General features: G+C 44.2%; 1 protein-coding gene across 6 annotated transcripts in view; it reads left to right on the forward strand.

Annotated features, from left to right (window-relative positions):
- Window positions 1-13,136, forward strand: part of LOC144817653 (uncharacterized) — a 435,131-nt gene extending 421,995 nt beyond the window's left edge. For all 6 annotated transcript variants that reach the window (XM_078674375.1, XM_078674373.1, XM_078674378.1 and 3 more), the window contains one exon: window positions 653-13,136. In XM_078674375.1, the coding sequence (XP_078530501.1) occupies window positions 653-6,636 (5,984 nt within the window). In that variant the 3' untranslated portion in view covers window positions 6,637-13,136. The remainder of the gene's footprint in view (window positions 1-652) is intronic.
- Window positions 13,137-13,370: the final 234 nt, after the last annotated feature.

Below are 13,370 nucleotides of genomic sequence, written 5' to 3' on the forward strand. Positions count from 1 at the left end.
AGCACGACCAAGGTGCTGTGAGCCACCAACCAGGGTCCTCGCATGTGGGCTGGAATATTTAGTGCTTATGACTTTGATGAGGATTCCCCTGGAAGAGACATTGGATTAGAGGTAAGCATTGTTTCATTGCCTGCAAATTCCTCACCAATCTCCCCAACTCTTTTCTCACCTCTCCCTGTTCTGAGAAATGGTCGCACAGCCATCACATACATATGGTTTTAGGTTACATTGTTAAACAGCATAGCCACTGATCAAAATGCTGCAGGCCGTGTCTGTACAGGCTCTAAAAAAAAGAATGAGGAACTTACGGCAGGGCTCTAGTTTGGCGCTATAGGGCTCCAATGATGTCATGTCCTGGTATGTGCCTGATGCCGGAATGGAGCCGAACTCCACCTAATGGTGTAGGAAAGCTGTTGGAAAGTTTTTGCATCCTGTCTTGCACCTTGGGATATTCAAGAAGTGAGTAATCCGCAGGTAGGTAAAGCATTCACCAGAAGATTATTGTCTAAGGTAAGTAACTTGTTCAACATAACTTTCTCTGTGTAGCGCTAGTAGAGAGCACAGCTTTATGAATTACAAGTTGGTATGTCTGCTGCTTCTATATTTTATTTTTTTATCAAATTAATTTGTGTCTTAATTTTGTTTCAATCAGAGATGAATACCGTGAAAAAGTACAAGAGAAAACTTGGAGAGTGTACTGACAAACTGCAACCACGAAGAGCAAGAGCATTAAAAAAAGTCAGGTATTCAGAGAAAGATGAGAATGATAGCTGGATCTCAGGCGAGGAGGATGTTTGGAACTCTGCTGAAGATGATGACTGGGACGCAGATGAAGAGTCTAATTATAGACCTAAAAGACCCAAAAGGATGCTGAACAACACTGCAAGAAAATACTCCACTGAACGCAAATTTAAAAAGCCTGCTGGAAAATCCAGGTCGTCCAAAGAAATTCCAAGAACAAAATCGGGAGTGAAAAAGTACCCGTGCCCAGACTGTGGGATCGTCTTTTTTTATGAATCCAACCTAATCGAGCACCAGGTATTCCACAAAGAGGCAGACCTGCCAGGTGTAAAGAAAAGACCTCTTCGTAAGAATTCAAACGTCTTTCTTTATAAATCCAACCTAATCGAGCACCAGGTATTCCAAAAAGAGGCAGACCTGCCAGGTGTAAAGAAAAGACCTCTTCGTAACAATTCAAACGTCTTTTTTTATAAATCCAACCTAATCGAGCGCCAGGTATTCCACAAAAAGGCAGACCTGCCAGGTGTAAAGAAAAGACCTCTTCGTAACAATTCAAACGTCTTTTTTTATAAATCCAACCTAATCGAGCGCCAGGTATTCCACAAAAAGGCAGACCTGCCAGGTGTAAAGAAAAGACCTCTTCGTAAGAATTCAAATGCCAGTGTAAACAGAAAAGTAAGCAAATCAAGATACAATCACAAGAAGAAGCGTTGCAATGAGCGGAAAAGTGCAAGTAAAAATAAGCAAACAACCCAAGAAAAGAAACCACACCCATGCGATGAATGTGAAAGGTCTTTCAATGCTTATGAAATGTTGCTTCAACACAAGAGGGTTCATGCAAGCAAGAATGCTTCCATGCACGTGGACGGGAAGAAAGGTGTCAAAAAGCATCATCAGAAAACCCCAGAAAAGAAGCCACACCCGTGTGATGAATGTGAAAAGTCTTTCAATGCGTATGAAATGTTGCTTCAGCATAAGAGAGTTCACGCAAACAAAAAAGCTTCCAAGTGGAATGATGAGGAGAAAAATGCTAGCGAACCCAAAAGTGATAGCGAAACTAAAGTGGAGTCAGAAAAGAAACCTCACCCTTGTAGTGATTGTGATCTGTCTTTTAATTCTGCTTCATTGCTGCTTCAACACCAGAATGTTCATACAAAAGCAAAAGTTTCCACCAGGGTTGATGAAAAGGAAAGTGTTGGTACACCCAAGGTTGAGACAAAAGCAATAGAAAAGAAACCTTACCCATGTAGTGAGTGTGATCTGTCTTTTAATTCTTCTTTGATACTGCTTCAACACCAGAACGTTCATACAAAAGAAAAAGTTTCCACGAGGATTGATGAAAAGGAAAGTGTTGGTACACCCAAGGTTGAGACAAAAGCATTAGAAAAGAAACCTTACCCATGTAGTGAGTGTGATCTGTCTTTTAATTCTTCTTTGATACTGCTTCAACACCAGAACGTTCATACAAAAGAAAAAGTTTCCACGAGGATTGATGAAAAGGAAAGTGTTGATACACCCAAGGTTGAGACAAAAGCATTAGAAAAGAAACCTTACCCTTGCACCGAATGTGAAATGTCTTTTAATGCTTCAGCAACATTGCTTCTACACCAGAAAGTCCATGCAAATGGAAAAGACTCCATACATCATGACGAAAAGAATACTGTGCATGAACTTGACAACCTAGTCACAGACAAAACGTCGACATGCTGTGAAATCGAGAAGTGTTCCCATGATTCTTCAGCACCTCAACAACCGATGACTGACACTAGCTTAAACGATTCAATATGTTCAGATGAGAACCGTGTGAGTACTCTTGAGAACAATGCCCCAGAAAAGACAAGTGATGAAAGCGAAAAGTCTTTGACCCCTTCTTCAATGACACTCCAACAGCAGAAGGCTCACACAGAAGAAGGTTCCATGCAAAGTGATGAGAAGAAAGGTGATAGTAAACTGATGGGTGAGACAAAAGCCTCCGAAAGGAAACCTTATCCTTGTAGTGATTGTGATCTGTCTTTTAATTCTGCTCCATTGCTGCTTCAACACCAGAACGTTCATACAAAAGCAAAAGTTTCCACCAGGGTTGATGAAAAGGAAAGTGTTGGTACACCCAAGGTTGAGACAAAAGCACCAGAAAAGAAACCTTACCCATGTAGTGAGTGTGATCTGTCTTTTAATTCTTCTTTCATACTGCTTCAACACCAGAATGTTCATACAAAAGAAAAAGTTTCCACGAGGATTGATGAAAAGGAAAGTGTTGGTACACCCAAGGTTGAGACAAAAGCATCAGAAAAGAAACCTTACCCATGTAGTGAGTGTGATCTGTCTTTTAATTCTTCTTTGATACTGCTTCAACACCAGAACGTTCATACAAAAGAAAAAGTTTCCACGAGGGTTGATGAAAAGGAAAGTGTTGGTACACCCAAGGTTGAGACAAAAGCATCAGAAAAGAAACCTTACCCTTGCACTGAATGTGAAATGTCTTTTAATTCTTCAGCAACATTGCTTCTACACCAGAAAGTCCATGAAAATGGAAAAGACTCCGTACATCATGACGTAAAGAATACTGTGCATGAACTTGACAACCTAGTCACAGACAAAACGTCGACGTGCTGTGAAATAGAGAAGTGTTCCCATGATTCTTCAGCACCTCAACAACCGATGACAGACACTAGCTTAAACGATTCAATATGTTCAGATGAGAACCGTGTGAGTACACTTGAGAAAATTTCCCCAGAAAAGACAAGTGATGAAAGCGAGAAGTCTTTGACCCCTTCTTCAGTGCCACTCCAACAGCAGAAGGCTCACACAAAAGAGGAACGTTCCATGCAAAGTGATGCGAAGAAAGGTGATAGTAAACTGATGGGTGAAACAAAAGCCTCCGAAAAGAAACCTTACCCATGTAGTGAGTGTGATCTGTCTTTTAATTCTTCTTTGGTACTGCTTCAGCACCAGAACGTTCATACAAAAGAAAACGTTTCCACCACGATTGATGAAAAGGAAAGTGTTGGTACACCCAAGGTTGAGACAAAAGCATCAGAAAAGAAACCTTACCCTTGCACCGAATGTGAAATGTCTTTTAATGCTTCAGCAATATTGCTTCTACACCAGAAAGTCCATGCACATGGAAAAGACTCTGTACATCATGACGAAAAGAATACTGTGCATGAACTTGAAAACCTAGTCACAGACAAAACGTCGACATGTTGTGAAAGCGAGAAGTGTTCCCATGATTCTTCAGCACCTCAACAACCGAGGACTGACACTAGCTTAAAAGCATCAATATGTTCAGATGAGAACCGTGTGAGTACACTTGAGAACAATGCCCCAGAAAAGACAAGTGATGAAAGCGAGAAGTCTTTGACCCCTTCTTCAATGCCACTCCAACAGCAGAAGGCTCACACAAAAGAGGAACGTTCCATGCAAAGTGATGAGAAGAAAGGTGATAGTAAACTGATGGGTGAGACAAAAGCTTCCAAAAAGAAACCTTACCCATGTAGTGAGTGTGAGCTGTCTTTTAATTCTTCTTTGGTACTGCTTCAACACCAGAACGTTCATACAAAAGAAAAAGTTTCCACGAGGATTGATGAAAAGGAAAGTGTTGGTACACCCAAGGTTGAGACAAAAGCATCAGAAAAGAAACCTTACCCTTGCACCGAATGTGAATTGTCTTTTAATTCTTCAGCAATATTGCTTCTACACCAGAAAGTCCATGCAAATGGAAAAGACTCTGTACACCATGACGAAAAGAATACTGCGCGTGAACTTGACAACCTGGTTACAGACAAAACGTCAACATGCTGTGAAAGCGAGAAGTGTTCCCATGATTCTTCAGCACCTCAACAACCGAAGACTGACACTAGCTTAAACGCATCAATATGTTCAGATGAGAACCGTGTGAGTACACTTGAGAACAACGCCCCAGAAAAGACAAGTGATGAAAGCGAAAAGTCTTTGACCCCTTCTTCAATGCCACTCCAACAGCAGAAGGCTCACACAAAAGAAGGTTCCATGCAAAGTGATGAGAAGAAAGTTGATAGTAAACTGATCGGTGAGACAAAAGCCTCCGAAAAGAAACCTTACCCATGTAGTGAGTGTGATCTGTCTTTTAATTCTTCTTTTGTACTGCTTCAACACCAGAACGTTCATACAAAAGAAAAGGTTTCCACCAGGGTTGATACAAAGGAAAGTGTTGGTACACCCAAGGTTGAGATAAAAGCCTCAGAAAAGAAACCTTACCCTTGTAGTGATTGTGATTTGTCTTTTAATTCTGCTCCATTGCTGCTTCAACACCAGAAGGCTCACACAAAAGAAAAACGCTCCATGCGAAGTGATGAGATGAAAGGCGATGGTAAACTGATGGGTGAGACAAAAGCCTCTGATAAGAAACCTTACCCATGTAGTGAGTGTGATCTGTCTTTTAATTCTTCTTTGGTACTGCTTCAACACAAGAACGTACATACAAAAGAAAAAGTTTCCACCAGGGTTGATGAAAAGGAAAGTGTTGGTACACCCAAGGTTGAGACAAAAGCACCAGAAAAGAAACCTTACCCTTGCACCGAATGTGAAATGTCTTTTAATGCTTCAGCAACATTGCTTCCACACCAGAAAGTCCATGCAAATGGAAAAGACTCTGTACATCATGATGAAAAGAATACTGCGCATGAACTTGACAGCCTAGTCACAGACAAAACATTGACATGCTGTGAAAGCGAGACGTGTTCCCATGATTCTTCAGCACCTCGACAACCGGAGACTGACACTAGCTTAAACGCATCAATATGTTCAGATGAGAACCGTGTGAGTACACTTGAGAACAATGCCCCAGAAAAGACAAGTGATGAAAGCGAGAAGTCTTTGACCCCTTCTTCAATGCCACTCCAACAGCAGAAGGCTCACACAAAAGAGGAACGTTCCATGCAAAGTGATGAGAAGAAAGGTGATAGTAAACTGATGGGTGAGACAAAAGCTTCCAAAAAGAAACCTTACCCATGTAGTGAGTGTGATCTGTCTTTTAATTCTTCTTTGGTACTGCTTCAACACAAGAACGTACATACAAAAGAAAAAGTTTCCACCAGGATTGATGAAAAGAAAAGTGTTTTTACTCCCAAGGTTGAGACAAAAGAATCAGAAAAGAAACCTTACCCTTGCACCGAATGTGAAATGTCTTTTAATGCTTCAGCAATATTGCTTCTACACCAGAAAGTCCATGCATATGTAAAAGACTCCATACATCATGACGAAAAGAATACTGCGCATGAACTTGACAACCTAGTCACAGACAAAACGTCGACATGCTGTGAAAGCGAGAAGTGTTCCCATGATTCTTCAGCACCTCAACAACCGATGACTGACACTAGCTTAAACGCATCAATATGTTCAGATGAGAACCGTGTGAGTACACTTGAGAACAATGCCTCAGAAAAGACAAGTGATGAAAGCGAAAAGTCTTTGACCCCTTCTTCAATGCCAGTCCAACAGCTCCCCACAAGTGCAAAAACGTGCACGTGTAATGTCTGTGGGAAACGTTTTAGCAAATCCTCACTGCTGATCATACACAGACGAGTACACATTAGATACTTTGCATGTAGTGAATGTGGGAAGAGTTTCAGTGCATTATCAAGCTTGAAGTTACACCAAATAAAACACGTAAAACACAAAAGTTCAAAATCATACTCCTGCAATGAATGTGGGAAGACCTTCAAGATCCCCTCATGCTTAAAGCTCCATCAGCGGATACACACCTTGGAGAAATGGAGAGACAAACGGGGGTCTGGCTCCAGGAGACGGGGTCTGAAAAAACCCAAGTTTGGTAAAAATAGCCCTGAAGGGGATCTGACTGTCTCCAGTGTCTTCTATAAACAACCTGCCCAATCCACAGACGTGCTGCCTTTATGAAAGTGATACCATATAGTCCCTATAAGTATCTGTGTTTCGTCATCAAAGGTTGTACGAAGAGAGACTTCTGTGCGCCATTAAGTGTGGAAATAAAATTCATTGTATTGTTGAATTCATCCTGGAGAAAAAGCAATAAACTGTAAAAGAAGCCAATGGCATACAATAAATACAAGAGTTTAATAGTGGGAGGAAAAGGTAGAAAGTTCTCTCCTGGTGGAGCAGCTTTTATGCTACGAAAGTGGCAGCAACAAGAGAGGGTATTGCTGATCATGGTCGTCAAGTTTGCAATAAACTGAAATGAGATTCGCAGTCCAGCAGTAAAAGTACTACAGAATCTAAACAATTGTCTTCTGATGACCTCTCAGTGGAAACCTAGCAAGGCTTCTTGATAGAAGAAAGGCAAAAGCTGTGTCATCTTCATGCCAATTATTTGAGCAAGGCTAGGATCAGTCTTTTGGCTTCTAGCTATAATCCCCTGCCCAAAATTGCTGTTCACCTTGTAAAGCTGGGGCTCACAAATATATCTTTTGCAGTGCATGTATTACTAAAATAGCGATAAAACCTCTGTCACCCGCTCCAACCACTCCTAAGTGGTGCCCATATGTTCTCTGTCATCTTCAGTGAATTACCTGTTCTACTAACAACTGTCGACAAATGGTTAATGTACTCAGACAGGGTGATCCAGTGGCTCATCTCCTATCTTTTCTCTTGTGAAGCAATCACAAACCTGAAAGTCTGTCCTTAACCTTCCTAGTTGTTGATCAGTGCATCTTAAAACGGATTCTCTAAAATCATTTTCCTTATATGGTGCTCGTTCTGAATGCAGCCTCGTGTCCAGTGCAGTGAGGAAGCATTGCCCCTCTCCCCATGTCCTGCACCCATCTTCTTGCAGCGAGCATCTGGATGCTGTGCAAGGAGCAGCATGACATTTTGTGTGCACGCTTATGTTCATGTTAGCAAGCATCGTGTGTCATTTTCTTGTCTCTGTGCTATCAAGCACAAGTTCACTTTTCGACAACCAGAAGAAACCTTTGCTGAGGAGAGGAACCTGAAGAAACTGAGGAGAGACTATCCCTAAGCTGAAGTGCTGCTTGGGTGATTGACCTGCAGTGGTTGCCTGACTGCTAAAGAAAGGAGACAGGAACTTTCAAGATACAAGATTGCTACAGGACTGAGCTCCAGGTCCGGGATCACTAAAGTTTAAATCCCGACCGGATCGACCCCAGTCAGCCCCCCCTGACGATAGGTGCGACTAATTCACTCACCGGGATGACCTCCGATGAAACGTGTATCTAAGACGCAGATCCAGCGGCGAGAAGGACCCTAGCTGCAGTGAGGTCAGTGCACCTTAAGGAGGCCATTCTTGGAGGTCCTCGGAGCCCCACCGCGAACGAGGGAGACCTCCACTCTGGACTGGAGAAGCACCGCAAACCCAGTAGGTTAGGACTCCCGAATCTAGGCACCGAGTCGCACAGCCATAGCTGCGTCGCCTGACTGGGTAATGGCTGCCAGTGAATGAATGAATATAACATTTTTACAGCGCGAACTTAGCCCAGGGGCTTCAAGGCGCTTCGGACAGAGATCATAGTGTCAACGGATTGTGAAATGCAATGCTAGCAAGTGACAGCAGATGACCATCAGAATAGGTGAAGAGCCATGTTTTCAAGCATTTACGGAATGAAGAATGTGTTTCCAAAGTTGAAATAGGGAGAGGGAGCAGGTTCCACAAATTAGCACCTCTCACTGAGAATGCCCTCCCCCCACCACCTGACTTTCCTAAACCTAGGAACTGTTACCCAATTCTTATTAGCAGAGCTCAAGTTCTTTGAGGTAACATACCTATGGAACATTTTGTTGATGGCATCAGCCCCCCTATTGTGAAAGGCCTTATGAACCAAACATAGGGCCTTAAACACAATTCTCCGCCCAAGCGGGAGCCAAAGAAGGCTCCTAATAGAGGCTGTGACCGAGTGAAACTTAGGAAGACCCTGGTTGAAGCGACTAAAAGGAAGTTGATAATGGAAAAAAAATCCCTGGTGGATCTGGTAGATTCGGTCATTGCCATAAAATAGGAGACCTTTTCCTCTCTAATGGCTTCCTTATATTCCCTTAACCGAAGTTTATGCAAATCCCTCTCTACTAAGGAAAGGTCCATAATCCATTTTCTTTCCTTCTGTCTACAAGCCTGCCTCAGCTTTCTCAATTTCTCAGAGAACCAAGGGGAGGAGGGACGTTTTCTTGCTTCATAGTGCTTCTTAAGAGGGGCAAGAGAGTCCAAGCCAGTTATTAACCAGCTAGTAAACCCATGATATGTAACATTAATGTCAGCAAAGGAAGAAGGGCAAAAATCACCAGGTTTGTCAAGAAGCACTTCCTTATTAACCTGTCTGAGATTTCTCTCCCATTCCACCCTCTTCCTACTACTAGAGTCCATGGGGAGTACTGCCATTGCCAGGGAAAAAGGTATGGCAGATTGGTCAGACCAGGAAAGGGGAATAGGATCCAACACCTTAACCCTAGAATCATTGGTGAAAATCCCATCAAGGATATGTCCAGCCAACTGTGTAGGGCTTTTAACCAGCTGAGGGAAGCCACAAGATTCCATAAATTCCACAAAAGCCTGGGTTTCAGGGCACAACATATTCTCCAAGTGGAAATTATAGTCACCCAGAAATGTAACCTTAGAGTAGGCTAGGGCCGGCCCTATTCGGTTACTGAAATCCTGGGGAAACTGTGCTTTGGGTCCAGGGGGCCGGTAGGTGACCACTCCACAAAAACTTTCAGTTGGAAGAACCTCCAGAGAGAAATGCAAAGCCTGATAGGGATCTGAGGGGGAGGTGAGGGCCTCTGTACAACAGGGGTAAAGGATATATGTATCAAAATGTAATTTTGCGATTCTCAAATAGCGACTTTTTGCGAATCGCTATTTGAGAATCGCAAAATGCTATGTATTTAGGATTTGCAATACATTTTGCGAATCCTACATATTCCTTAATTGCGAATCTCAAATTGCGATTCGCAATGAAGGAATACCTCCCCATTCATTCATTCATATGGGCCCAGTGGCCCATTGGAATGAATGGGAAGACCTTCTCAATTTGCGATTAGCAATTTGCGAATCGCAAATTGAGAATGCAATTTCAAGGGTGCAGGAGTGTCCAAAGGACACCCTGTTGCACCCCTGAAATAAACTTGGGTGCACATGTGGTCACATACATGCCCTAAGGGCATTTATGTGCTTCACATATTACTTTGAAAAATGCAAAAAAGTGCATTTTTCAAAGAAATCGCAAATTACCACCAACTTGAAGTTTGTGGTAATTTGCGATTCCTTAAGGCGAAATTGCACTTTTTTGGTGCTTCTTACATTACATTTAAGGAATCGCAAATTTTGCGATTCCTTATTTTGCAAGCAGATTTGCTACATACATACCATTTAGCAAAAATGTGTTTGCAAACGCTGTTTGCGAAAGCATTTGTGCTTGATACATATGGCCCATAATGTCTTTATACATTACCCCTAGCCCCCCACCCAGCCTCCCTTCCCTATCACATCTCACCAAGAGATATCCAGCCGGGATAGCTTCCACTAAGTCGGGGCCTGAACATTCTCTGGCCCAGGTTTCTGTAATGAATACCCAATCGGGTTTTTGAAGGGACACAAAGTCATTGAATTCAATGGCATGTTTAATTAAAGATCTAGCATTAAGAAGATACCCCATAAATGATTGTTTCAAAGGGACATGGTTAGGCCCAGCCCCCCCATCCTGAGGAGAAGAATGTCCAGCACCCCGTGGAAGGACCACCTCGCAGTTGTCACATGTAAACCTGTGATGTTCCGCTAGCGCCTCCGGGTTAGCAAGCCTGCATGACCCCTTCTCCTGAGGTTGAAGTTCTAGGAGCTGATCCCTGGAGTAAACCTGACGAAAATCAGTGCCTGGGATGATTTGGCCAGGGTCCCTGGCGCAGACTTGGCGCAGATGGGCTTGCCTTTGGTGCACCTTCGGCACGCCAGTGGTGCGCCCGCTGCGAGCGTCCGCTGTGCGTCCGGACTGGCATGAGATTAAATACCTGGTGCTGGGGAAAGACTAGAGCGCGTCCCACAGCGCTGAAAAACCGGAAATAGAAAGGAGGGGCGTAATCGAGTCCTCCCTTCCCTCCACAACAATCCGCAAGCTGTGGTGGACCGGGGAAGGAGCAGCTTGGTCTAATTGAACCCCAACTGAAATGCCTAACTGCACAAGTCCCCCCTGAATGAAGTCACAGAGCCACAGAAGCATCCAGCCAGCTCTAGGACCACGGGAGGCCTGGAACACCTGGATCCTCCCAAACTGGTTGAAGTGGGTCAGTGACGAGCCTTGAGGGAGACTGGGGTGTTCCGAGACGGTAGCAGAGCCCCGGGACACAACGCGGCAGGAGTCCCAGATGCCTGACCCAGTAATGGCTGCTAGAATCGAGACCAAAAGCGGCCTGTCATAAGGCCCTAAGAAGACCTCGGTCTGCCGCGATCTTTAAGAAAAGTACAAGTCTGGTCATTTGAGACCCGCAACGCTACACAAGCTGTCCTGAGGAGGAAGCTGAGCCCCAGGACTCAACACTCGAGTTGCCCCTGATGCCTGACTGGGCAATGGCCACCAATCTCAGATGAAAACGGCCTGTTTTAAGGCCGTAAGAAGACCTCGGACTGACGCGATTTTTAAGAAAAGTACAAGGCGGGGCATCTGAGACCAGTGACGCTACACAAGCTGTCCTGAGGCAGGAGCAGAGTCCCAGGACACAACCCGCGAATAGCTCCTGATGCCAGACTGTGCAATGGCCGCCAATCTCCGAATCACCGAGGGAACCAGCTAGAAATATGGCCACACGAAGACCCTGTGCACTGGGACCCTCCCATACAGAGTGAAGCGGGTCACTTGAGACCCTTGAAGGATACGGGCCGTCCTGAGATGGGAGCGGAGCCCCGGGACACAACACGTCAGGAGCCCCAGATGCCTGATCTATGAATGGCCGCCAATACCAGAACCAACACAGAAAGCGACCAGCGATAAGGCCACAAAAAGACCTCCGACAGCCTCGATATTTCTTACAACTGCAACAAGGACTCAAAGGTCAGTGTAGGCAGCCCCTTGGTGCCTGGCCCCTAATGGTCTACTAGGGTCCAAACAAGGACCGGTCACAAGAAAGTCTCGATCCAATGCCCCTCCAACGTGGCCTTAGACCCATAGGGTAACGTAGGTAACCTCCTGACGCGCGCCCTCACAATGCCTACCCGGGACCTAATTCTCCGACTCACCGCCACATCTAGACAGAGGTCTCCCTGTCACCTATAGAGAATACCTCTAACGCTAAAGGCCCCCTTACTAGGAGATCAGACCAACATCAACTCCCAAACCCGGGCCCAGAGTAGCCCTTCTCCGCACGCCCCCTCCCCACTGCTCCCTCCCTCCCAAGAGGCAATACCCCTCTCTACCCCCCCTCCCCCTGGCCACCTGACCAGACAGCACTCTCTCTTCCGCACGACATTCCATCCTATTAGACACTGGAGAGAATCCTCCTCCCTCACAACCCAGACAAAATGCCACCGGCCACGCAATTGGCTGCTGCCCCTCGAACACCAAACTACCTGATACCCCATGGACTGACCTCCACTTCCCCCCAACCTCTTGTAAAGCGAAGAAACACTTCAAACATAGACTGATCAGACAACACCCCGAGACACTATTCGTAGACACTTACCACTGCAGATAAATATGGATTTCATCTTCCACACTAAAAGATCCGAAAAATGGACCATCATTCCTCACACACATCTCATAATCTCCAAAATCCCACAGCCGCAAATTGATGACCTCTCTCCCGAACAACCAGATGATGAGCGGTAATATCTCCATAACCATGCACGCGCATGGCACTGCTCTGATACAGGCTAAGAGCGTTAACCTTGAGGTCTTAGACTCCCTCTTCCTCTCATTAAACAAGCATTAGCATAGCCAATAGGTCTTGGTTTTGAGACCTTCTAAGTATTTAGATAAGAAGCATAGTATCCTTGATGCAACAACACCAACTGTTGCATATCTCAAACCTTATAAGGTCCTAAAGGTGAGACCTATTGGCTATGCCAAAGCTTGTTATTTTTTGTTCTTGGTGGAAACCGGGCTAGTGGCAGGCGGGTCAAGGGTGAGTGGCAGCGCATTGACAATTGACAGTCATTTTATTTTTAACTTATGAGTATTTAGTTATGCATTACCATATCCTTGGTGCAACAACACCAACTTTGCATAATTAAATACTTATAATTTTCCAAATGCGAGATTCCTTGTCTCTGTCAATGCTTTTTTGTAATCTTTTAGATAGATGTGTATGGTTTTGGCTGTATTTTCTGTGGTTTTTGGTTTTGAATTTCCTAGTTTTTCCCCACGATCGGTTTTTAATTGTGAAAGTATGACATTAACATTATAAAAAAATATATTTAATGTCTATTAAAGTTTTTTTATTTGCAAGTTTGCTTTTTAAATGTTATTTTTTGATTCCCAAGTTTCCGATTTTTGTGGGTGAGTAGTTGGGTGTGGTTGTGTGTGTGTGTATGTGGGTGGTTGTGTGTGTGGTTGTGGTTTGTGTGTGGGTGTGTGTGTTGTGTGGGTGGTGGTGATGATGTGTGTTTATGGTGATGTGTGTTTGTGGTGATGTGTGTGTGGTGGTTGTGTATGTTTGTGTGTGTGTGTGCGTGGTTGTGT

Source organism: Lissotriton helveticus, chromosome 2_1 (genome assembly GCF_964261635.1).
Source record: "Lissotriton helveticus chromosome 2_1, aLisHel1.1, whole genome shotgun sequence".
NCBI classification, from domain to species: Eukaryota; Metazoa; Chordata; class Amphibia; order Caudata; family Salamandridae; genus Lissotriton; species Lissotriton helveticus.